This window comes from Microtus pennsylvanicus, chromosome 3 (genome assembly GCF_037038515.1).
Source record: "Microtus pennsylvanicus isolate mMicPen1 chromosome 3, mMicPen1.hap1, whole genome shotgun sequence".
Lineage (NCBI taxonomy): Eukaryota > Metazoa > Chordata > Mammalia > Rodentia > Cricetidae > Microtus > Microtus pennsylvanicus.
The window spans coordinates 74,818,355-74,845,496 of record NC_134581.1 but is presented as its reverse complement, the minus strand read 5'-3'; the positions used below and the strand labels follow the sequence as shown (position 1 = coordinate 74,845,496).

Below are 27,142 nucleotides of genomic sequence, written 5' to 3'. Positions count from 1 at the left end.
CTGCAAAGGTAAGGTGCAACAGGCTTACTGTCAGTGAACCAATCAGCAAAGACTCCACGTACAATGGTTTTCTAAGTCAGTTCTGGAAGTCAGTAGTTCAAAACATGCCTTTCAAGGTTAACATCTAGGTTTGATCTGAGCAGGGCTGGGTCCCGGAGGACCTAAAGGGAAAACTAGATTCTTGCCATTTTACCTTGTAGAGACAACCTGCCCCGTCTTCATGGCACTCACCATCATGCTTCTGTTGCCGTGACTTTGGACCTCATAATTTGTCATACTGTAAAGGAGTCCTGTCATTACATCAGGTCCTAGTAGATGATCCAAGACCACCTCTGAAGTTTGCAGCTATTAGTTGTTTGGGCATTTGCACACAAAGCTCCTTTTACCCTGTAATACAATGCATTCACAAGTGTGAAGTTTAGGAACCTAGATATGTTTGGAGTACATGATTCGGGCCTACAGTGTCATCCCCAGGGGCTTTGGATTATTACAATAGTTTAATATCCCTCTTTATTTTATTTATAGTTTCATTCTGTATATTTGACCTAAGGTTAAGGTATGTTTGTTTGTTTTGTGTATTTTTTTATGCTTCCTTGGTTTGTGACTCTCAGTTAGATCCACTCTGATTATGTTACGGAAAATTCCTGTGTCATTTAGTTTTTCCATTGAGAAACTGAGACTAAAACCTGAGGTCATTGGTAACTGAAACTGGAAATTATTGAAATATTAGGGCAAGGTGATTTTAATTTTTTTTTTTTAAAAAAAGTAAAACAAATTTGAGGAGTTGCAGTGAAAGTCTGTTGTTGAACACCACTGGGGTGCTGGCAGCCAGCCTTACACAGTCTCTCTCTGGGTTTTAAAAGATAGACTTTGGCACAATTTTAAAGTTCATTTTAAGTGTTTACAGTTTTAGTATTTGTTTTCAGAGCAAAACAAAGACTAAGTTGGGACTCCAGCTCCTGGTCTGCTACTGTGTTTAATGTTTTTCTTTAAGTGATTGATGTTACATTCTTTCTTCTGCATGCCCTTATTATGTGGTTTCTCAGTCATTGCGTGAGCTTTTTTTTTTTTTGCACATATATTAGAATTCTCGTTTGTACCTGCCACATCTTCCTTGAACTTAATAGATGACTGTGAGAAAAGCCTTTAGTAGAAGCCAAGTAGAGCATGGCTAAATGCAGAGTGGGTTAGATGCTTTTGATAGAATGTGATTGGTAAGAAATGAAATCAACTATAATCTTAAGAGATTAGAACTACAGTCTTTTCAGTGGTCATTTTTGATACCGTATTGAAGTTCTAGAAGGAAGCCACTGTAGTTGAAAGACTCATACAAGAGAGAAAATGAGTTGTCTGTTTTGGGGTGTGTGTGTAAAGAGTCTTTGTATATAGCTCGGACTGGCCTCTCACTCAAGAGCCTTCAGATTTCAGTCTCCTAGAAAGCTTATATCATAGGTATATGCCACCATCTCTACCTGGAAAAAATGCATTTGGTTCATTTTGTTAAGATGTTTTATTAGTCCTGGGAAGGGGTACACCTATAATCTTAACCACTAGGAAGGCAAAGGTAGGAGGATTTTGAGTTTGAGGCTAGCCTGGGCAACTTATTAAGACCCTATCTCTAAAAATAAAAAAGGGTGGAAATTGTTGAGCTACAGAATGCTGATGTAGCATGAATTAGGTTCTGGGTTCAATCCTTGGTACCAACAAAGAAGGATCCCTGGTCTTTAGCAGCTCATCTTTAAACCATTTATGTTATGGAGCAACTTAATTTGAAACTAATAAAATTCCAATTAAGAAATGTAAGAAATTAACATTTTTATGCCAATATCTAAGTGGTTTTGGTTTTAAAGCATTCTGGTGGGTCAGCTGTTCAAGGTATTTGATGACCTGAGTTCCATCCCCAGGACCCACATGGTAGAAGGAGGAAGCTGATCCTGGAAAGTTGTTCTCTGATCTCCACACACATTACACATGTGTTGTCCACCCCAATAAAAAAGATAACTATAAAACAAAAAATTTTGAGGCAGGTCTTGCTCTATGTAGATCAGACTGACCTTGAGCTCACAGAGATCTGCCTGCCTCAGCCTCTTGAGCAGTGCCATGCCTAACTACATATATACATATACACAGACACAATATATATATATATATATATATATATATATATATATATATATATATATTGACTTTTTGAGACAGGATTTCTCTGTGTAGCCCTGTCCTGGAACTCACTCTGTAGACCAGGATGGCCTTGAACTCAGAGATTCTCCTGCTTCTTCCTTCCTAGTGCTGGGATTAAAGGTGTGCACCACAAACACCCAGTCTAAAACTTTTTAAAGCATATATCAGCTGGATATAGTTGTTCATATCTGTAACTGTTACATTTGGATGCATAGACAGAAAGTTTGCTGTGAATTCAAGGCTAGCCTTAACCACGTAGTGAATTCCAGGCCAGCCAAGATTACAAAATGGGATCCTATCTCAAAAAATAAGTAAGATTGTGTTCATTGTAGAAGATGAGTAAGTTTTTCTGATTTTCTTTGTATTTTCCATTTTTGAATCAATTATTATGGTAACCCATGTTTCATAGTTGCCACTATAACTACTAAAGGTATCCTGAGTGTCCATGCTAGTCTAGTGCTGGCCCTAGTGAAGATTACGGTCCCTTGGTGTGAAGGTAGACTCATGGATAGCTAGCAGAAGGGTCAAGCATGGCTTCATACTTCCCAGGTTTTTTTTTTTATTAATTTTTCTACATCTATTTTCAGAGAGAAGAAAAATTCATTATATGTTGTTTTCTTCCTTGTTTTAGAATTTAAAAATTCTTCTTATTGGCAGTAACAAACCAGTCTCCCATAGACTCTCTTCAGTGGTGTTTGTTGTGAGTGGCTCCTAGGTAGGCTGCCGCATTTTCAGGCAGAGTTGCAAAATCTGGAGCTAAGGATATGTCGGGTTAGCTGGGGCCTTGCCCATTGTTTCCAAAGGCTCCTTGTTCGGGTTGCTCAGAACCATACAGAATGTGAAAAGTGACTCCTGCCCACAAGGATCTGAGGTCCACTAGGGCCCCAACATTCAGGCCGCTAACAGATATCAGAATTGTGCTGCACAGAGCCTTCCACGTGTATCACTGAATGCTTTCGTACATGTAAATACAGTGTATTTGACAAACTTTAGTACCCCGCCATCTTCCAGAGGTCTTAACTTCCAAAATTAATTTATTAGGCCCCGCATTCATGCAGACTTCTGAGTGGATTCTTAGCCTTGAACCTTATGTTTTTCATGTTTTAGATGACAGACAGACAGACATAAGGGAGCATACCTTGCCTTTCAGCACTCAGCCCACATCCTTGGCTGATAGTGTTTAATTGCTTCAGCTTCAGGTAAAGTTCTCTGTGAAAGAGACATCCCATTAGGCACACTGTGACATGTTGCCCCATTAATGATATGTTGTAATCACCATACACTTTGACAGGCTGAAGTTTATAAAACTCCAGCACACTGGGAATTACAGGATCTCTACGCGCATTCTGTTTGCTGACCCATGCTGCCTCATTAGCACACACCTACTGTGGAGAAGAACCTCAATAATCAGACCCCTGGCTCGGGGTGCCCACCTTCCCCATGGCCAGATACCTCCCTTCAGACTTTGCCTTCTCATCCCTGCCAGGGGTGATAGGTCAGGAGGGCTCAGGCCAAGATGAGTGGATCCTCGAACATGGCTAAGCTTCTAAGGCCCTTCAAGAGGGCCTGGAATTGGGCCACAGGTTGGGCCAACCTTGGAGGTATTAGGGTTCTCCTCATGTTCCCCGCCATATGAGTTCTGTGGAGGAATAACAATACTGTAGACCCCAAGTTGGACTGGGCCTAATACCACAAGTTGGCTTAAAGACTGCAGTCCAAGGGCCATGCAGGAGCCAGAATGGGGAGCAACTCAAAGGAGGCCTCCTCTGGGTCCTGTCCTGTCCAGTTCAGTACTGTGAAGTTGGAGGAGGTGGAATCAAGTCCCGAGAGCCCCAGGGAGTGAAAGCCCTGAAGAAGGAACTAGAACAGTTTGCCAAGCCCCCGAAGCAGAAGAGGATCACCTTGGCGTACTCCCAGGCTGACATGGGGCTCACCCTGGACGTTCTCTTTGGAAAGGTGTTCAGCTAGGTGACCATCTCCTGCTTTGAGGTCCTATAGCTCAGCTTCAAGAACCTGTGTAAGCTGCGGCCCCTGCTGGAGAAGTGGTTGGAGAAAGCTGAGAACCTTCAGGCGATGTGCAAAAAGGAGACCCTGGTACAGCCCCACAAGAAAAAGCAGAGAAGCATGGAGAATTGCATGAGGGAACCTGGGGAACATGTTTCTGCAGTGCCCGAATCCCATCCTGCGGCAGATGAGCATCATCGCCAAGCATCTCGGGCTGCAGAAGGGTGTGGTCCCACTGTGGTTCTGTAGCCAGCACCATAAGGGCAGGTGATCAAACATTGACCTCTCCAACGAGAGGAGTAGGAGGCTGCAGGGTCTCCTTTCCCAGGAGCCCTGTGTCCTTTCCTCTGCCACCAGAGGCCCATTTTGGTGTCCTAGGCTACAGGAGCCCTTGCTTCTTAGGTCCCTTTTACTGAGGATGAAGCCTTTCTCTCAGTTTCTGTCATTGCTTTGGTTTCTCCCACGGCATCAGACTGAGGCACCAACCCTGCACAGAGATGGGGTGAACAGAGGGAAGGGGAAGGAGGTCTACCGAGAGAACGTGAAGGCTGTGCTACCATGGCCTTGAGATGAGTTCTTCATTTACTGAGGAGGGATTGAGAGCAAGGGGGTGAGGGGACACAGGAAGTATATGGAGGTGTGATGGAAGGTGAGGTTCAGTGATGCCGTTCATCATTAGCCCATCATTCATCTTCTTGTTTTTAACATAAAGAAGCTTAGGACACAGTAAAGAAAGGAAAAATAAGATTCCCAGTACCAGTATTGATTCAGATTTCAATACCCTACTCAAGATGTAGCATTTGAGGTAAGACTTGAAGGATGATAGAATCAACAGGGTAGAGGAGAACCTTCCAGATGCTCAGTTAGCGAATATGGATGAAGTACCCGTTATGTAGGCACTGAGATCCTGGGGATGCAGCTTCAGATGAAACTGTCCCTTTCACTGTCATCCTGATGAGGAGGGACACACAGCTTTTAGTAAGGGCCGTGAAAGATGTAGTCCCAGTAATGTGAATGAATGATTTGTGGGAGAGAGACAGCTTTTGTCAGGACAGGTAAAGCCTTCCAAGCTGAAGGAAGACAGTGCAAAAGGTAAAAGAGAAAAGAAGTGTAATGGAAAAGGCCAGCGTGGCTAGAGGTGAAAAGAGCCAACATGGAGGGAGTTACAGTGACCAAAGTGGCAAGGGCCAGGTGCACATGGCCGGAGGTGGGGTTTTATTTTGGTTCCCCTGGGAAGCGAGGTATAGGTGTGGTAGAATGTACATGGTGCATTTGCAAACAAGCCATGGGATGGATCACATGATCCTTGATCCTGGCACTCCTACGGTGAGATGGAAGGTAGAAACAAGATGATCACTGGGAAGCTAGCGGGTCAGCTAGCCTGCTAGGATTTCACAGCAGAATCAAGAGAGAATCTGCCTCAGAACCAAGGCAGAAAGAAAGAACCAACTCCCAATGGTTCTGACCTCCACAGATGTGTCGTGGCACAGGTGGATGCATTGGGCATGTGCAGTACATTTGTTAAAAGACATGGGAACCATGTATAAGAAATAGATTTTCTTCCACTGGAGTTTGAAAGTGCTTGACTATTAAGACTTAATAAGATAACTTCAGGATGGATAGAGAGAGAGGGTTGGGGAGCAAAGACAGGAAGGTAATAGGGCCATTTAAAAATGCTGCAGAGTGGTAGGGTCCTGCATGAGGATGGTGGCAGCAGACACAGGAAAGTAGGAAGGATGACGAACACGGGGAAGCAAGGAGAATTTCTAGGGCTGCAGCAGTTGACTGGCTGAGCCATCAAGAAAGAACTTCCCATCAAATGTTTGTTTCGGATAGAAATTATGTTTAGCCATCAACAGTAAACATAAATTTCTTTGCAACATTCTTGTTTAATGGTTGATACATTGCTACTTTAAAGTAATTTAAGTCTTGTTTCTAAAGATTAAGTAGTGAGATTTCTATGTTTTTTTTTTAAAAAAATATATATATCTAAGAAAAGCATTAAACAGAGCTGGCTTACTCCCTAAAGAAAAGCGCTTTCAAATTTCAGACGTAATGAGAATGTTTTGAAAATTGTAGAAGCTTATTTTCTTTATCCTAAGGAAGTTGGAAACTTTTCCCTTTAAATGTCGACTCCAAGAGTGGGCTCCACAAGACAGTTTCCACTCCCGTGTTATTGTTTTAGTTGGCAGTCAGGAGACGGCAAGGACCTCCAGGGTAGCTACAGAAAAGCCAACCCTTTGCAAGGATTCCAGAGTGCATAGGTTTAAGGGACAGTGGAAAGTTGGGGCCTCAGGGCAGTGAGAGTGGCATCTTTTTAAAAAGTAGGAAATCAAAACAGTTTTTGAGTCCCTTGACCTTCTGCAGTCCATCAGAAAATCTGAGACACCTTCGAGAAAGACGAGGTGGGAGAGACTGTTGGACTGTGCTGGGATCCCAGGGAAATCTCATGCAGTCTTCATCAGTCAATCCATTCTTGACTCCCTGACCCAGAACTCTTTATTGGACTAGCCCTCACACCTTCAAGGCTGATGGGCTGTAAGTGGGAAACCAGAGAAGACAATTGTGGACTCTTAAATTCAGGTAATAATTGAACCTAACTTTTGCTGTGTCCCTGGGATGGCATGTGACACTCGTGTAGTGAGTGCTGATAACCCTGATTCGTGTTAAGTGGTTGGAAAGTTGGGGACCAGAGACTCACGGACTAAGAACGCTTGCCATGCATCCATGAAGACTAGAGTAGGAGTCCCAGCACCATGGGACAGACCCAGCTAACCCCCGTAACTCCAACTCTGAGGAGTCACTCTTGGCTCCCCACAAGTATGCAGATGCATGAATATTCCTACATATATGCACACAACAGAGGTAAACTAATTTTAAAGAATAATACAAATAATAGTAGAATAATCTGAAAAAGTATCTCTTCTGGTAACCAGAGAGATGGTCTAGAGGTTAAGGGTGTGAACTGCTCTTGCAGATGGCCCAAGTTTGGTTGCCAGCACTCAATCTGGGTGGTTTACTGCTGTCTACAGCTCCAGCCCCAGGGAATCTGCAACCCTCTTCTGGCCTCTGAGGGCACTACACTCACCATGCACATGTCCCCACAGAAGTACATGCATGTACATAAGTAAATTTTAAATTAAAATCATCTCTCCCGAATCTTGCTCCTAAGACTAAAACCCTATAAATCAAATATCAATATTCTTTTATTCAAAAGTTAATGTGTGTGTGTGTATTTTGTATGAAAAGATTCTAAAGTTAAAATGGAAACATTTTTGTCAGTTGTAGTTTTGTGTTGTAAGTGAGCGGTCAAGAATGACTGCACTTATAAGGGTTCACAGAAGCTACTTATAAGGGTTCACAGTGCAGAAGCTGCCTTGCCAGATCTTTCCTTGTGGTCTCCACACAGCAGAAGGAAAGAGCTCAGCCTGCTAGGGTGTGTAAGGAGTGATAGAATAGCTTGAAAAGACCTCTTTTACACAATCTTATTCCCATGCTTCAGGCTGTGTTCTACTCCATGTTGTGTCTGTATTGGCTTTAATATTAAAATTATCAACAGCTTAATGTAGGAGAAAGTTCACATTCCAACAAGATGCATTCTGGTTAGCTTGTAGGTTTTGTGCTCCTGAGGATGTGTAGACATACAAATTGGAGAAGGAGGGGTAATTCCTTCCCCAGCTGCAGATTCATCTTATACAAACCTCTGGTTCATGCACTTTACACCTGATCCTTTCTTGAGCCTTTGGGGTTTCTGTGCTGGTATCTATTAACGAATGACTCTTATTTGGGAGATAGTTGGAAAATGAGGGAAAGAGGGGTCCAGAGTAGAAAAAGAGAAGGATGCAGAAGGCCGCAAAAACATGGAAACTTTTGCTTTGAGACCTTGGACAAAAACAAGAAGCTGTGGATGGAAGTCTGGGCACGATCTTTGCCTCCTCTGCACTGGCTGAGGGGCCTGAACTGAGGGTAGGGTAGTATACTCATGAGCTTGTGTATGTGTCCCTATCCCTGAAGAATAGCTCCAGCTTTCAGATTGCTTTGTCTCTGGGACCACAGTGGACACTGTAAGTCAGTAAGGATGTGAGCACTTCCCAGCCAACATAATTTGCTCCCCATCAGATGCAAACCCATGTGAATAGGTCAAATAAAAACTGTTGCTTCATAGTCTAGATAATACAAATACCTAAAACGAAGAAAATTTCAGGCTTACTAATGTTGCAGAAGCTGGAAGTTTTGAAATTTTCAAGCAATCAAAGGATAAATGAAAGAAAATCGGAGACACTTATCTGTAACTTCTAATTCAGGCTGCTTTGCAAAAGCATTGCTAATTTGTTCAGTGTGTTGCTGATTTTATTGGAGGATATAAATACTACAGGATCTTCCCTAGGTCTGTCCAAGACCATGCTCTGCTAATTCTCACAGAATCACACTCCACAGCTACAGTTGATATTGGGAAAGGGTTAACATGCCTTTCACTCTACGTCAAAGATATCTGTAGTGTATTGCATGAAAATTGCAAGACACTTAAAATGAAAGGGATGGTGGACGTTTTGGGATGTGTGTACTTGCACTGACATTCATGCTTGCATGCACACACATATACAAGTAATAAAATAATTTAAGAATAAGAAGATGTTAGCGGGCATGGTGGCATACACCTTTAATCGCAGCTTGGGATGTAGAGGCAGGGGGGCAGCTAGAGCTATGTAGAGAGAACTGACTCAGAGTAACAGCAGAAACAACAATAACAAAAAGTAAGAGAATGTAAAAGTAAAAAGGTGTATAAGATTGCTTTCTCAGAAAGTCCCTATTAGACCAGAATCTGGTTCTCATTATTATGAGTTTAGAAATATACTTTTTTTCAGTTCTCTTAAAGATCATAAGAGAGCAAATATAATATTTCTATCTGTTTACTCAATGTGGAACAGAAAAGACCAGTTTGTTAATGGTAAGCCTGGGTATTTTGTTTTTGCTTTAAAAGTGCCCTGAGCTATGTGGTCCTTGGCTCTTTGCTCAGGCTGAACACAGCCCACCATTAATTTGACACCTCCAACAGCGTACAGGAGCCTTTCTGAGCCAGTGTTTTCCCAGTCTTCAGGTCTCAGTGCTCCTAGAGATTCATATCTCAGAAAGTGATAGTAAAGGGTGGGGGCTATAGCTCAGTGGTAGAGCGTCTGTCTAGCATGTGCAGGGTGCTGGGTTTGACGTTTGGTACACAAAGACCCTATAGGAGAGGAAAAGGAGAGAAAGGAAGAGGGGGGTCAGGCACATGCTTATAATCCCAGCTTGGGAAATGGAAACTGGCGAGGACATCATTTGCTACATAACCAAGACCAGCCTGGGATAAATGAGAATCTGTCTCAACCCCACACCCATCCCAGACCTCCCCCCAAAATGATAGTGATTTCTCTCTCCTTTTCTATTTTTTAGGAGTTAATAAATGGAGTAGTTCTTTAGGTCCCACTCTCCTTGAATGCAGTTATTGGAGTACCTCTGAGTGTAATTTAACTGTGTCTGCTGTTGGGCAGGGGGCTATGATCAGGCTTATTACTCAGCCAATCCATTGCTCAGTTTAGGCAGTTGATTGCCATAACAATTTTCATCAGGAGTTAGATATTCCTTGTATTTTGTTAAATTTATATGTTCTGGACCCTTGGACTATATAAGGAATGAGTAACACTAATGTTGAAATTCAAATTATTAAGACTAAAAGATTAATTACGCAATGCTTCAAGTTATACTTTGTAAAATTTATGAATCACCTTGTTTATCACAGTTATTATATAACACATCAAGACATGCTTCTAAGGTTCAGAAGCCAATTTTTTTTTAAGATTTATTTATTTTGTATGCAGCATTCTGTCTACATGTATGCTGCAGGCCAGAAGAGGGCACCAGATCACATTACAGATGGTTGTGAGCCACCATGTGGTTGCTGGGACTTGAACTTTGGACCTCTGGAAGAGCAGCCAGTGCTCTTAACCACTGAGCCATCTCTCCAGCTCTCAGAAGCCGAATTTTTAAAAACTTAGTATAGACAGACGAACATACATACATGATACAGATGTGCTACATTTAAATTTTATATATTCATATCCATGTATCTATAAATGTACATACTGTGGTGCTACATCCATGGTGTATAGTAAATGATTACAATAATGGCCCTACGCTGGATAATCCATTTTATCATTTGAAAAAACAATACATGAAAATAATTCAAATAAACTGATTTGGTGGTTTAGGTTCAAATACATCCACTCTACATCCCAGGTCATTAAAAGATTTACATATTTTAACTAATTAACTTCAGTGCATATGTAACTTCTAAAATAAGCAGTATATATCAAATAGAAATGAATATTTTCCCTAAGTGTGTTAGTATGGGCGCTGCTAGTGTGGACGCTGTTAATGGTGACTTTACTCTGTCTTGAACTTGATGAAGAAGGACTTTTCAACCACTTATTTTGCTTTTTTGAGACAGAGGCTAGCCTCAAACTCAAGATCCTGTTACCTCAGTCTCTGGAACTAAACATGTCTCCCACCATACCAAGATCCTTTAAATCAACTATTTTGTTTCTTGAGGAAGAGATAGAGGAATTGAGATAGATTTCTATGTACTAAAGGCAGGCCTAAACTATTTTATCATAAACAATAGAATTTTTTTTAAAAATTTCTTTCTTGGGAGATTTTAAGACAATACTTTGTGGGGTTTTGGTTTTTTTTTTTTTTACACTTTTTCTTATTGATTTTATTGAGCTCTACATTTTTCTCTGCTCCCCTCCCTGCCTCTCTCTTCCCCTTCAACCCCCTCCCATGGTCCCCATGCTCCCAATTTACTCAGGAATTCTTGTCTTTTTCTATTTCCCATGTAGAATACGTTGTTTTAAAAGGAGTTTGTACCTGGGTGTGGTAGCCCACTGGTGAAATTGAAGCACTTGGCCTGCAGAGGCAGCAAGATTGACTGAAGGTCAAGGCCAGCATGGTGTAAGTTCTGGTGCTGTGGTGTGAGACTGGAGCTCACAGGATCGAGGGGAGGAGTGACTCCCACACGTTGTCCTCTGGCTTGCACATGCATAACAAGACATGCATTGTCCACACTCCCATCCAACGAACTAGATAGATGTTTGTAAGCGTTGGAAAAAGAAAAGAACAAAAAGGGATGTGAGTCAAAAGAGTTAAAGAATACTGGTTTTATACAATTCAATGTAAAGGAATTTCCCTTATATTCTAATCCAATGAGAATCTTATTTTTCTTGGTCACATTAGAAATTCTCTTGTGTTTTTTTTTTCTTTCTCTCTTTTTTGGGAGAAGGGATGGGTCTTGTTGTTTGTTGGGTTTTTTGAGGCAGGGTTTTTCTGTATAGTCCCGGATGTCCTGGAACTTACTCTGTAGAGCAGGCTGGCCTTGAGCTCAGAGATCTGCCTGTCTCTGCCTCCTTAGTGCTGGGATCAAAGGTGCCTACTACCACTGCCTGCCTGGCTCTCCTCCCCATCCCCCTTTGTTTTGAAACAGGTCTCACTCTGTAGTCCAGACTGGTCTGGCCTCAAACCTGTAGCAATCCTAGCTCTGCATCAATGTGATAGAATTGTAATCATGCGCCAGTAGGATTCTCTGAACTGTTGGCAAAACCTCTAAGGAAGTCACACTTGTCTCTCTCATACCGATTGCCCTCTGAAGGCTGCTCAGATGATGGGCATAATTCTCTAGTTATTATTTGTCTCACCCACAGTCTGATTTAGAGATGTTAAAGACCATGTCTGTCCTATCCATATTGTTCTGAGAACACATTAGTGGACCATCAGACATTGGAAGTACTTTCCTGTTACCACATATGTCTCTCAGGGTTACAACTTTGATGACTCTAGGAATGTGAATTATGTTTATCTTTTGGCTTTGGCCTAAGAAAAGCTTTTTTTTTTTTTTTTTTAACTCACAGGCCATACCTTAGAGCTAGAGAAATGCCCTCCCACCTTCCTTTCTCCAAATGTAGACTCTTTCTTATCAAGCTATGTCCTAATTTTTAATTTAATTTATTGGCATGTGTGTTCATGATGTGTGTGTATGGGTGTGCACGCCAGTGCAAACTTGCAGAGGTCAGAGGACAGCTTTGTTGAGTGGGTTCTCTCCTACCTTTCCATGGTTCTCAGGGATCGAACTCAAATAATCAGACTTGGATGCTCACCCACTGAGAGCTGTCTTGCTAGCCCCATATATCTTATTTTTGTGTGTGTTTGCTTAGCTGGCTGGGGTTTTGCTGTTATTTTGAGACAGGATCTCACTAAATAGCCAAGGATGGCCTCCAGCTCACAGAGCCACTTTCCTCTGCTTCCTGGGGGCTCAAACTAAAGGCATATGCTATCATTTTGAAATGATTTTTCAATTGAAAAATACTATATTTAAATACTATGTTTCCACCTGGTATCGTTAATTTCTCTTTAAACTTTAAAGAGGTCTTTATACATTGTGCCCTGTGAAAGGTGCAGTAAAACTTTGAGTTGTACGCTAACCTGCAAGTCTGAGGAGCTCGCTGAGCCATGGACCTTTATGGCTCTAATTTGTTACGATTTAGCATTGTGACCATGGTTTCTAACAGTTCCAGTGGGTGCTGTCTTCTCTTATCTCCAGTATCTAATTACAGTCCCCTTCAATCTACTCAACACTGAGTTTAACATGGAGACTGACATTGGCAAGGCTTTTCAGTTTTGCTTTGTTATGAGGTGAGCTGGGTAGTGTTATCTGTGTTAGCGCAGAGGAAATTGGCTTATTCCTCCCAAAATAATGAATTTGGTGGTCCCACCTGCTAGCGTGTCTTGGGAAACCCCAGTAAGTTCTTCACTGTAAATGTCAATGTAATATCTGCCCAAATCCCCCAGAATAGGATAATGTCTGAGTTTTAAATTTTCCCCTGAAGGGATTTTCCCTGAATGTGTTTTTCAGGTTGCTAGTCTCTAGTTGCCATTACTTCTTTATTAGCTTCTATTCAGGAAGTTCAGCCAGGGGTTGGAGCAATTGCTAAATACCAAGGACTTCCCAAAAGTTGTCTTCATGGTGAACTCATACTATGATTCCTGGGAGATATCAAACTCTCCCTTCATCAGCTGTGATCCTGAGAGCCATACAGCCTACTGATGTTTTATTCCTCAAAAAAAAAGCAAACAATAATAACAACAATAAAAATAATCACAAAGCCTTGAGTTACATGGCTTATAGAATTAGTTCCCTTTCTGTGATGTGTTCCATTTTAACAACCTGTGATACACCCTAATTCTTATTTATATATTTCTTATACTCGTTTTGGTCTTTGTTTTGTTCTTCTTCTTCTTCCTCATTGTTGTTGTTGTTTTGTTTTGTTTTAGTTTTGAGTCATTTCCAGCAAGCACAGCCCTTTTCCCTGTAAGTTCATTGAGAAATCAAACAAGGGCCAGAATTAATTCTGCTTTGGGGTATTTGTCCCTAGTTGCAATTGTGGTCCTCAGAAGCTTTCAGATTTGACAGAATGAAGGATCTTGTCACAGTGCTTCCTAGTGAGGCTGGTCACTTAGAGACGTGTGTATATTCCCAGTTTGCTCTGTCTTCTGCTCCATCTCCCAGCTGTTCACTTATATATTGTAGCAGGAAGGGAGGCCTAGGCCTCCAGAAGGCTTGGCTGTCAATTACACCACACCGTACTGCTTTGCGAACGCTGAGAACATTGGAGCTGGCGGAAGGTTATGCCTCATCTGTTTACATCTGCTTTGGATTGTTCCTTGGTCAACCAGAAAGAAGTCAAGGTTATTGCTCTGAAGTGGTGGACCAAACAAGAAAATTTGCTCTTGGAATTGTCCTGATTTTTAAATTAGTGCCGCCAGCTCTCTGCTCTTTTCTTTGCCACATTTCACATACCCAGCTGACGATGCGCGTATTTTTAGGATACAGCATGGCTACTTTATGTAGCTGCAGGCTCCTCGTCTTGCCTAGAACAAAGAGTTTTCAAGGCTCTAAATCAATAGCAACCCCTGGTATTTAAACCATAGTAGATGATGAGCATAGGGTTCAAATTAGTCTTCTGCTTTGCATTATGAGAAAAGGACTACATTACCATTTAAGCCTGCAGACAAATGCTAACCAACTGGGTGTTGGGGGGTTGGAAAAGAGACTTAGCAAATTATGTTGAGTTACTCACGGGTGGAGAAATAAATGGCCATAGGCCACATAAGAAGACTGTTCCACCCATATTGCTTCTGCTGTGTGGGGTGAGTATCTAACTTAAGCAATTTCCTTTGTGTGTGCCCACATGCATGTGTGCATGTTCATGTGTGGGCATGTGTAAGTCAGAAGATATCATTGATCGTTGTTTAAGTGCTGTCCCACTGGCCACCTTTGGACACAGGGTCTCTTACTGGTACCTAGGCCTGCCTGATTAAGCAGGGCTGCCTGACCAGCAGCTTCTGAATTCACCTGTCTCCCTGTCCCCAGCACTGGAGCTAGAAATCTTTGTCACCACGCTCAGCGATGAGGACTCTTAACTCAGATCCTCATGCTTGCATGGCAGTCAGTTGACTGATTGAGGGACCTCACCAGCCCTTAATGTTTTTTTTTCTTTGGTTTCTTTAGTAAATTTTTATGTCATTTATCACCTTGGGTTGACTCTGCAGGCCACACATCTTTTCCCATTGCTGGTAGGTAAACAATAAAGATTGTCATCTCTCTTTTTTTATTATTTTTATTGAGCTATACATTTCCCCCACTCCCCTTCCTTCCTCCCCTCTCTCCTCCTACTCTCTCCTGCCCCCAAGAATGTCATCTTTTTAAGTTGACACTAGCTAGTATCAGTTCTCTGCAAAGGACTGCTGGGTGTTTCCGTTTATTGTTCAAAATGATGTTTTAAGTTGGGCATAGGGCACAAACATCTCAGCCTTTGGGAGACTAAGGTAGGCGGATTAAAAATTGGCCAACCTGGTCTCAACATTCCATTCAAAAGGTGTTATTTAACATCCCACCAAAAGGTTTTGTTTGTATGTATGTATGTATGCATACATGCATGTGTATCTATATGTGTGTGTGTGAACATAATTAACTATAAATTGATGTACACATACCTTTGGAAATTTAAGTCAAAGATTTCTGAACATTGTAGATGTGATCTTCCCTGTAAGATGCCCTTCATTCAGAAATTATTTCTTCCTATGGCATGGTTTTGATATATAATCCACATATGTACAAATACTGCTTCTCCCCTTTATGTTATATCAAGTATCTTCTCCAGGATGCTCCATCAAATTACTGTTTAATAGCACATGGAAATCAATGTACAGTCAAGCAAATGTAGCATGATTTACTTGGTCTACCCTGAATTATTGTGTGAGTATGGTCTCCTTCATGGCTTTCGACTTCTTCATAAGAACACTCTAAAGCTGCAAGTGTGTTTACTTGACCTGAGTCTTTTCTCTGCTTTAATCTGTGTGTGGCGTGTTGTGTGATTTCACTGTAGTTGCCATCTTCTGTGTTCTTACATTTCACCAGTGTTTGGCCTGTGGTGTTCTCCATCCTGGCCATGACAACACAACCAGTTTAAGGTCACTTGTCTAGGGAACCCAGCACAAGAGTGACGCATCCTGGCACTCCAGGTTTTCAGGACAAAGGGACCTGTCCCAGTAGACAGAGCCTGTGCTTTTACAGAGTGGGACAGGCTGTGCTTTCTACTGACTCTACCTCTAGGATTTGTACAACTTAAAGAGTATAGTCGGAAAAAAAATGTCTCGCCAGGCAGTGGTGGTACATGCCTTTAATCCGAGCACTTGGGAAGCAGAGGCAGGCAAATCTCTTAGTTTGAGGACAGCCTGGGCTACAGAGCAAGTTAGGATAACCAGGGCTACACAAAAAAAAAACCTTGTCTTGAAAAACCAAACCAAAAAAAAAAAAAAGACAAAAAAACCCACCAACAACAAAAAGTTAGCAAAGATTAGCTGAAAGTTTTGCCAAAATTTCATCCACTTTTAGTTGTCTAATTATTATTCTATCCAGATTTTTCTTTTTTCTTCTGGGTATCTGTTTGACTTGATACCTTAAGCTAGACAAACTGAAAGAAAGAAGGAATATGCAAAAATAAATAAACAAGTAAATAAAAATAGTGTTCTTTGTTAGCATTTATTTTGAGACAGGGTTTGCTGTGTAGCCCAGTTGACCTCAGGTTTTTGGTTGCAGGGATTGTATATGTGTACCAACATGCCCTGCTAGTTTGTTTGTTTTTAGTTATATATGAGTAGAATAGTGGAGTCATATTGGTTGTCCTATGTGTGTCATTTCATGTTTATATTGCTTCATTTGTTCAATTTTTATATAGTGTTCTATGATACGACTGTGTCCCAAGTTGTTTTCTGTTGATGGTGACTCGGATGGCTTTGGTTCAGAGCTCTAGCAGTGGTAGTAGTCGTCCCTAAGTATTCTGGTGTGCTCTCATACCTCAGTGTGCTTTGCTAAACATACAAGAACACAGACTCAGGAGTGGAAGCGTGGGCTCGTGGGTGTGCCTGTTTCACTTTCTACTGGAGCATGCCAAATGCAGATGGTCTCTTGTCTCTAGTGCTGAGTGTTACTGTAATTGTTATTCTTTGTTGGCCTGGCAAGTGGGTAATGGCTGTCCTTGCAGGTGTTGTTGTTGGGTGTTTTTGTAACAGGGTCTCTCACTGTGTAGCCCTGGCTGTCTTGGAACTTGCTTTGTAGACCAAGCTGATCTTGAATTCACAGAGATTTACCTGCCTCTGCCTCCCGAGTGCTGGGTTAAAAGTGTGTTCCACTGTGCCCAGCTCCTGTGGTTTTTAATTAGCATGTATTAATCATATAGCTTTTTTGGTTTTTGTTTGTTTGGAGTTTCTTTAGTTCTTTGAGACAGGATCTCACTATGTAGACCAGGCTGGCCTTAAACTTGTAGAGATCTTCCTCTGTCTCCAAGCACTGGATTAAAGACATGCACCACCATGAAGAGTTTGTGTTAATTGTATGAAGGAAAGAGTTTCATTTTTTTTTTGAAAGAGTTTGATTTTTTTTCTATTAGTTTGAACTTTTTTTTTTTTTTTGGTTTTTCGAGACAGGGTTTCTCTGTGGCTTTGGAGCCTGTCCTGGAACTAGCTCTGTAGACCAGGCTGGTCTCGAACTCACAGAGATCCGCCTGCCTCTGCCTCCCGAGTGCTGGGATTAAAGGCGTGCGCCACCACTGCCTGGCTTAGTTTGAACTTTTGTACCCATTGCCCCCCCTTTTTTTTCCCATGTTGGTTGATTTTTCAAGTCTTTTGCCCATCTCATTGGTGAGATGTCTACCTCGCTTGAGTCCCAGGAGATTTGAAATCTCTTTTGTGCTTGTATGTATACAAGTTTCTTTGTTGTATAATATGGATATCGTCCTCATCCTGGGGTTCCTCATTAACATGACTTTCAGTGAATGGATTTTAATATCAATTTTAAGAGTATTTATTTACCTCATTTTATATGTGTTTGGGTGTAAATATGTGTACAGGTACATTCAGTGCCCATAAAAGCCAGAAGAGGGCATTGTATCCTCTGGAGCTGGAGTTTGGATAGTTATGAGAGGCCATGTCACTGAAAACCTAACCCGGCACGTGGAAGAATAGTGCTCTTAATTGCTGACCCATTTCTCTAGCCCCTTTATAAAGTTTCTCTGTAATCAGTTTTACCCCCCTCCCCCCATGAGCAAGAAGTGCGATTCTGTTCCTTAGGAATTCCTCCTACCAGGTGTGATAATGCGTGTTCCTGGGAGAAGGGGAGACAGGAAGATTACAAGTTGAAGGCCAGCCTGAGCCACAGAGCAAGCAAGTCCTTGTTTAAAAACCACAAAACACTGTCGTGTCAGTAGTTATCTGAAATGCAAATTAAGCCACAATAAGACACTTCTTCATGCCCAGAGGGCAGAATAATTGTAAGTGTAATGGTAACAAACAGCAAAATGGGGGAAGTGGAATTCTGTGCATTGGTGATTGGAATGGAAAATGAATAACAGTTTAGGCATTTTTTTCAAAAGGCTAATTAACAATAGACTTCACATATCACCTAACAATGGAAATTCTTGGTGAGTGTATCTTCAAGACAAATGAAAGCACTTTAATAGTAAACCTCCTAGGAGCACCAGCAGCATCGTTCGTGTAGGTGGAAAGTGGGAGCAGCCTAACCTTCTGTTCTGGAAGACTGGAATAAGACCAAATAAACGAAATGTAGTATATCTTTGTGTAGTAATAAGGGCGCGGGGCTGCGTCCCCAACACCCCAGCCGCCTGCTCGGCTAGCTTATGCCCCGAAATAATTACACGGACACTGTATTCTTTTAATCACTGCTTGGCCCATTTCTATCTAGCCCTTACTGGCTAATTCTGATATCCTGATCAACCCATCTCTAATAAACTGAGAGCACCGGTCTTACCGGGAAGATTCTAGTTCAGAGCTTCATCGCGTGTGTCTGCCCAGGAGCCGGGAGCATGGCGTCTCTCGTGAGGCGTCTGCTCCCGAGAGGAGAGCTGTCAAGTCTGACCTCACTTCCTCTTCCTCCCGGCATTCTGTTCTGTTTACTCCACCTACCTATGTCCTAACCAATAAAATGGGCCAAGGCAGTTCCTTTATTAGCCAATGACCTTCCTCCATCATCTTTGTCCTTGCTCAACAATGTCAACAAAAAAAAAAAACTAATGAGATACTGATAGATGATAAATATAGGTAGACTTTAAAATATTACAGTAGTGAGAGAAGCCAGTCATAAAAGGTCATAAATTCTGTGATTCCGTCTATGTAAAATGCCCAGAACTGCCAGGCTCACAGTGATGGAAAATAGTGAGTAAAGGCCTGCTGCCGGGGTGAAGGAGAGCGGCTACTGGTTGGTGCAGGGCTTCTTTCTGTGGTAAAATACTCTAAAATTGGCTTTGGTTACCCAATACACCTTAATTAGATGAAATTATGAAATATGTTCTTTATATTCCTTGTTAAGGCTGTTGGGGGAATACGAACAGTTTGAGAGTGAGTCTGTGGTGAGAATGTATCAAGAACCAAAGGTTATAGTTCCTTATAACCAAAGTCCCTTTATCTTGTCTTACAGAACTTCTCAAGGCAGAGCAGGGAGGGAAGGGAAGCAGAGGCCCACAGAGCCCAGCATTTACAGCTGAGAACCTCTCACCTGGTGCTGATGTGCACTCGGGGGTGGGGAGGATTCTTACTCAAGCCTCACGCAAGACTGGGGCAGTCCCTGACTGCTCTGCCCCTGACTGTGTCCCCTCTGCCCCATTTGGTTTCCAGCCACTTTCCCCCCTTTGCCTCCCCAGGTCAACTATCTTCAATTCTTTTAAGTTTTGTGTGTATGATACGTGGTATATATTTGGTTTCTGCATGCATATGTGTGCGCCTGCACTTGGAGGTTACAGGACATCAGATGTCCTATGCTATCCCTCTGCATTTTATTCTCTAAAAGCAGGGTTTCTTGCTGAATTTGCAGCTAGCAGCCAGCCCTAGCTCCTCCTCCTTAGCATGTGCATGTTGGCTGCACTCAGCCTTTTAGTGAGCGCTTCAGATTGAAACTCAGGTTTGTACAGGAAGCACTCTTAACATGCTGAGTTATCTTGCGAGCCCCCTACTTCCTTTCTGAGCCATCCCTGTGATCATGCCCCTTGTGCTTTTGGTTTATCTCCAGGAATTATCACCTTGCTGTGTATGACACTGGAAGTCTTCCATATATTCATGTTGAATGAATGAGTAAAGAGATGCAGGAATTTACTTAGTCTTGTAGTGGAAGTGTTAGGAGCATGAAACATTAGTAAATAAATAATGAGGAGCAGTAGAAACAAGAGCCATTCCAAAGCTGGAATTCATGAAGCGCCTATTGAATAGAAATAATGACTTTGTAGGTTCAGAGAGGCAGAGCAAACATGATCTCTGAGGCTTTTTGCTGTTGTTAAATCTACTGTTTGGGTATTTCCGACCCAAACCAGTGAGAATCCATTCTTGTTTTACTCTTTGCTTTATTTTTTTTGTTATGAGAGTTTTCTCTTCTGTGTTGGTTGATATTTCAGTTGTGTGTACTATAAACAGTAAAAGCTGCTCACCCACTTTTCCCTACCCCTGCTTTGTACCGCACATCCCAGTGTCTCCTTGCTGCTTTGCTAAACTGCCAGCAGTACTCAAAAATAGCCTTCTGTTTGAAGTGTGTATGAAAGTGCCCACAAAGTTAAGCAGCTAAGAGAAACTAGAGCAGATACTTTCTCCAGCTCATTTTTTCAACTCCTCAAGTATTTATTAGAGGGAGCTGAGTTTTTAAAAGGAGTTTCAGTGTTCCCGTGTGTTCATAATTTGAGTTTTCTCTTGCACGGATAATTTAAATCTTTAAAAACAACTTGTATTAAAGTTAAATGCACATTGAACTAGTCAGACTTCTGGCTTACCAGCATGCATGGCAGTGACAAAGAGGACTGAGGTGAAGCGCTACTGGCAGAGAAGGCAGTATACCATACTCTACAAGAAACCTTGGTTTATAGTAACAAATATGTCAGGAAGGAGTGTGGACCTGGGCCTGCTAGCTTTGGTACTTAAACTGCAGTTAAGTCCTCTTTTACCTTATGATCAAAGATGTCGCATGGCAAGTCTCATTTGTGATGATGGCGAGCGTTGTGCTGCTGAGCACAGTCCTTTTTTTCTTTTTGCTCACCTCACTGAGCAACCCAGGCTGGCCTCAAACTTGAGGTTCTCCTGCCTTAGCCTTCAATTATCTGGGGTTACAGGCTTGTGCCAGCAGTCTGGTTTTGTTAAGATTTTTAGCATCATATTCTTAGTAGCTTATAAAGAAAGAGTCTGGACAATGTTCACTGTTTGCAGACTGTGATGTATAAAGTTGTGTTTCAGAAATTGGATATTAGAAAGATTTGTGCTATTTCCTTCTAGTCCTAGCACTCAGAAGGCCACGACAGGAGGACAATGAATTGGAGGCCAGCCTGGGCTACATAATAGACTTTTTCTTCAAAAAGTGGATCAGTTGGGAGGACTTTAAATGTTGTTTCATTCATAAGAAGTATTTGCTGTTTGTTTTGGGATATAATCTGACTATGGAGTCCCGGATGGCCTGGAACTCACAATGTAGACCAGACTGACCTCAAATTCACACATTTCTATCTGCCTCTGTCTCCAGAGGAATTAAAGGCATAAGCCACCATGCCAGGTCATAAGCAGTATTCTTACACACTCACTATGCTTAAAGATATGGTAAGTACTAGGAAGGAGTCAGGGGAAAAAAAGCAACTTTTTAAAATGGTTTTTAAAAATATGAATACTTATATTTATGTTGTTTCTCTCCCACCTCTCACCTCTTTAATCCCTTTCAGGAGCCCCCACTCCTCCAATTTATCACCTCTTTAATTGTTAATGGTGTGAGTGTATATGCATCGTGTGTGTAGTTCTGACTACTTGATAGTGTAATCTGTGGTGCAGTCTATGGGGCCTCATCCCTGTGGAAGGGAAGCCTGACTCTTTCTCTCTTGGCAGCTTTTTATTGCCTTTAGCTCTGTAGCTCTTCATCTAGAGGCAGGGCCTGTGAGAGTCCCTCTATTCGAGCTAGAATGTCAACTGCTGTTGTCATCGTACAAGCCTTGTTCAGGCAACTCTAATAAATAGTTCTTAAGGAACTTGAGAGAAACAGAATAGATTGCTCCAAGGGACGTAGAGTGTTTTAAAAGCTGAATTACACGTACACCCCCACCCCTAAAACAAGAGGTAAAGACAAAGTCATGGAAGTACAGAGGTAGAATGTTTTAAAAGCTGAATCTCTCTCATATATATATAAAGAGTAAAGACAAAGTCATGGGAGTACAGGAAAGTTAGGGGATGTAAGAGATTTCGCAAAGAGGTATTTATTTCTAATGATGTTTTGTTTTTCCAGCTGTAATGAGTTGAATCAGGCCCTGGGCCCCAAGCCCCTTGTGATGAGTTAGTTATCTTCAGTGCCTTGGGTGAGGTGGACAGGAGGTAGAGGTACGAAGCCTATTGAATCATCAGTGTGAGAAGGCACCAGCAACCATGTCAGGAGAGGGCTGTCAGTGATTTACTGAATTTACTTCTGTGAACCTTTCTCGGGTTTCTGCTGTGCATTAAAAACACTGTGCGGAGACAAGAACAAATAAAACCATCCCTTTCTGTCAGTAATCAGCAGAGGGCTTGAACACAATAATATACAAAGCACAGAATAAGGCGGAGTAGTGACTGGAATGTAGGGGAATAAACAAAAGGCCATGACAACCCAGAGGAAGCCATTGTCATGATATTTTCTGCTGGAGATCAGTTACAGCTTCATACAGGAAGCGGTATTTGGCCTTGGAAATAAATGCATTTTAAAGGTGGGAAAGATAGGAGCCAGTCTAGCACAGACAGGAAGTAGTAAAGAGAAATATGTGTAAACACAGGATGTGAGCCCTTGGTAATAGAGTCTAGTCAGAGGTAAGTTGGAGAGCTATGTAGGGTAGTAGGGCTGGCTGTGATGGACCTTAATGACAGTGCTGTAATAAAGACTGTTCTATAAGCAGAAGAGAGCCACCTTTTTTATTTTCTTTTCTGTTTTTTTTTTATGCAAGAAGGAAAGAGGAGCTGATTTTGTGTGACAGTTACTGAGCTCAGAAGGAAGTTAAGTGACATAGCTAGGGAAGCATGGTGAGTCTTATCAGAACTGAGAAGGGCATGTGGAAGATGGTAGGTGGGAATGGGGTCTGGAAAGATGGCTAAGAATCCAGAACACTTGCTGCTCATGAGGACCAGAGCTCAAATCCCTGCATGTACGTTAACTCACAAAAAGCCTAAAATTCCAGCTTCAAGGGATCTGTTTCCCTTTTGCTGGCCTTCATGAGCACCCACACAGACATGTGTGCATATACCCATATTTCACACACATAAATTAAAATCAAATCCTAGAGTTGGAAACAAAATGGGAGAGAGGGGTTCAAGATACACAAGGTAAAGGTTATGAGTGCTATCCAGCTCAAAGAGGGAAGAGGAGAGAGGAGCTAAAGATGATGCCAGTGTCTTTAGTAATAGATGGGTCCACGATAAATGAGCCCCTGGAAGCGTCACTGGAAGAGCAGATTTGATATTAGAAAACGGTCTCTTTCCAAGCAGGTACTGGGGAATCCAGAACAGGAACTTAAGACTCAGAAGGGGAAGTGTCCCAGTCAAGTAAGAGGAGACGCTGCGGGACCTGGAACGTCAGCCCCGAGAGGCAGCCAAAGCCAACAGGTCCTCACTGGCAAACTCCTCTCTGGCTAGATAGAAAGAAGGAATGCAGAGGGCAAAAGGAGATATACCTGCCAACAGGAGGGTAAGGGTGTGGGAGAGGGGAAAGAGGCTGTCCAGAAATCAAAATATGTATATGCTATGGCCTTTATCTTTGGATAAAGCCAGCAAGCCAGCCATGCATTCATTGATTTGCCTTTTTGAGACAGGGTTTCTCTGTGTAGCCCTGACTGTCCTGGAATTTGCTCTGTAGACCAGGCTGGCCTCAAACTCAAGAGATCTACCTGCCTCTGCCTCCTAAGTGCTGAGATTGAAGGTGTGTGCCACCACCGTCAAAACCTGTCATTTTTACCTGGTATTTTAGCATTGTTCCCAAAGACTGGCTCCTTTTATGTCCTACTCCTTAGACTAATGAGAATAGGAGAAAATAGTGGAAGTGGGCTGTTAAAACAGAGCTGTTAAAATGTAAATGTTCTTTGTTCAGTTTATAAATAAGTTGCATTTTCTTCATTTTGAATACATCACCTCAGTAATAACAATGCCACATGTCTAGTTTTTAAGTGGCCATAAGTATATTTGTAAAAAGGCATATGCAAACTCGGAGTCAGTTGAGAAGGCGCCCATGTGTTTCAAGCACTAGGCCAGTTGGTGGGCTCCAGCAAATCAGATGTGGCGCCTGCCCAAAACCAGAATGAAAAAATAATGGTGAAAACAGGAAAGGAAGTTTAACTAATATAACCATATCAGGAAGACCAGTGTCCTTAGCCTTGTCCCGGTGCTCCTGCTGTGGACTACCAGGCTATGTAGAAAAGGGACAGAAGTGGGTGCCTCACAGGAAGCTGACTAGTTAACCAGTCTTGCTCAAACTGTGGTCTGTTGACCATTATCTCAGCAGTCACTGGTGCTTTGTAGCATAAATGTGCCTCTTGTTATATGATATGTCTCCAGACAACCTGTCTTCCTCTAGAAGAGAAACTCAGTCTGTAGGACAGATGCCAAATGGAGGTAGACGAGGCTTTCAGCTGCTCTTAGTGGCCCTCTGGACACCTGCAGGCCCGAGTGAACAACCAGTGCTTTCATCTGGGTGTGGCGCCTCGCACCTGTAATCCCAGTACCCCAGAGAGGGAGGCAGGAAGAGTCCACGAGTTCAAGGCCAGCTTGGTCTGTATGGACTGCTATAGGCAAGCAAAGGCTGTAAGCTGAGAGCCTGCTTCAAAAAGGGTGTGGGGGGGAGTCAGAGCTTTTTGTATCAGTGAGGCTGGGGGTGAAAGGAAAGATACATTAGCTCAGGACCCCTCAAGACTACATTCTCAGCACAAAGGAGATATATTTACCCCAGATGAATGGAGAGCAGGGAATAAGAGACAAAGACAGAAATCAGAGGGAGAAGGGGGAAGGGAACAAGGGAAATGGGGCCGCAGATATTTGTCCCGGAGTGACAAAGGACGACCTCTGGATAGAGAGGAGACAGACGTGGCCCTTAGGAAAATGGCAGTTTATAAAGGTACAAGGGGGAAACCCTGCGTTAGGATGATATATTTCATTTTAATTGGGCATACTAATTAGGTGAGCCCAAGGGGGCTTTCGATTGTTGGACTTCAAAAGTTTGATAGCTGGACCTTGATAGTCAACCTCAGGAGGAAGAAGTGGCCAAATAAGGGAGCAGACCTTGGTGGCAGCATTAGGAATGTAATCTAACATTTTCTTAGCAAGGCAGAGGGAAGGGGAGAGAAAGACCTGCAGAGCCATGCTCGCCATGCTTGAGCTAGCCAGAGTTCCTTCAGGGGGTGTAGTTCAGGGTAGAGTCATTACTCTACCCCTGACATCGGTGAGGCCCTGTGTTCTATGCCCAGTACAATTAGAAAAGTTTCCCAGCATGGGTCTCCCCTCCCTTCACCTCCGCTATTTGACCTTCGTTCCTTTCCCTGGCCCACACATGCGAGGCAGGCGCTGCACCTGACTCATCCCCTAGTTCCATTGAGCTCAGGTAATGTGCTGCTTACTTCCTAGATTTGCTTTTCAGCTCGGTGACATGGCCTGTACTCCTCTGACCAGACACTAGTGTTTGCTGGGTTGCTGACTCGAATGTTGTCCATTTGCCTTTCTAGACTTCGGCTTCAGCAACCTCTTTACGCCCGGGCAGCTGCTGAAGACATGGTGCGGCAGCCCGCCCTACGCTGCACCGGAGCTCTTTGAAGGGAAGGAGTATGATGGGCCCAAAGTGGACATCTGGGTAAGTGCTGTTCCGTCTCGCCACCCTGTTCTCCTTTCTAGATGACAGCTGTCCTGCTAGAGGACACACAGTGCCTTGTGTGAGCAGAAAGCACCTTCATGTGTTCTTGCAACCCTCCCCCCCAGTCCGTGCACAGCCTCTCCCCCAGTACTTGACTCACGTGAGCCATGGAAGTCAGCAGCTTGCTTTGCTTCTGCAGAAGAACCCTGTAAGGGCCTGAGCGAATGATGCCTGTGCCAAGAACAGGGATTATTCTTTCTGATAGGCTGGGTTCTGAGAAACGTTGGGGATCTTACCCAAAATTCAGGTCTGGAAGCAAAGAAGACTGTTAACTGCTCTGAAGACTATTGACCTTGATAATGGCCCATATTATATTATAAAGAAAGAACGAAAAGTTGGTTCCATCATCTTCACATACACTCTAATGGCCTCTTTTGCTTCCTCTGATGCAATTAACTGTCTGTTCTCTCTGTTTGGGATGCAGAGTCTTGGAGTTGTCCTCTATGTGCTTGTGTGTGGTGCCCTGCCATTTGATGGGAGCACACTGCAGAATCTGCGGGCCCGGGTGCTGAGTGGAAAGTTTCGCATCCCATTTTTCATGTCCACAGGTAAGGGAGTTGCCAGTACAAAGCTTATAACTGGTTTCATGGAAGAGTCAGGAATGTTAAGTAATGTCAGAAGTGTGGTAATAGTGGGTAAATGGCCATTTGACTGCTTTCTAAGCTATAGTTTGCCCTAGTTCCTGTGAGAGGCAAGGCTCCATAGGAGCAAAATCAGCAACTAGCTTTGATTCAGGGAGCCTTCCCTGTGCTTGAATCCGAGCTCTGTTTAGTACCAGTTGTCTGAGTGTTCATTTTCTCAGTCTGTAAGTTGACTTGAGAGTTTTGTGTGGCCCCTGACTATACGGATTAGATTAATTGATGTGTATCAGTCAGTGATCCCATCACTTAGCAGAAGTGGGATCAACATTCGTCTTTGAACTACCCTCCCTACACCATCTCACTGAAGTACAGGAGATCCTTTGTTGGGCGTGGATGCCCAGGACAAAGCAGACTTTGCTTCTTAGTCTTGGTGTGGTCTCATTTCCTAGTTCTATCTGTAGTCTACCTTCAGATTCAAATTGCTTTTTAAAATCCATTTAAGTAAGTGGGCAGAGGATAATTAGCTTTTGGAAAAGTTTAACACTGAAAACAGACTCCAGAAACCTACATTTTTATAGTTGCTTTATAACTCAGAACCTGTGTGGGTTTGGCTTTGGTTGGGGGTGGGGGTGTTTGTTTGGTTTGGGATTTTTCTTCTTCTTCACCATTTCCGTGCACGTAAGAGGTCATGTTTGAGCCACTGTAGAAAGTGGTGCCCTTTGTCTAGCTACTTCCTCTGAAGGAAAGCTTGCATACCTTTAGAAGAAGTAGGTGGAATGTGGGCTAGCTTTAACTGAGTCATCTCAGAATTGGTGACTTGGAAGGTGGTGTACCGGGTAAT

The 27,142-nt window shown here is 42.7% G+C and overlaps 1 protein-coding gene and 1 pseudogene across 4 annotated transcripts in view; both read left to right on the top strand.

Moving 5' to 3' along the window:
- Positions 1-27,142, top strand: part of Sik3 (SIK family kinase 3) — a 220,860-nt gene that overhangs the window by 146,279 nt on the left and 47,439 nt on the right. For all 4 annotated transcript variants that reach the window (XM_075966052.1, XM_075966051.1, XM_075966050.1 and 1 more), the window contains exons 5-6: positions 25,536-25,660; positions 26,145-26,268. In XM_075966052.1, coding sequence (XP_075822167.1) covers positions 25,536-25,660; positions 26,145-26,268 — 249 coding nt within the window. The remainder of the gene's footprint in view (positions 1-25,535; positions 25,661-26,144; positions 26,269-27,142) is intronic.
- Positions 3,622-4,662, top strand: LOC142847074 (POU domain, class 5, transcription factor 1 pseudogene; annotated as a pseudogene).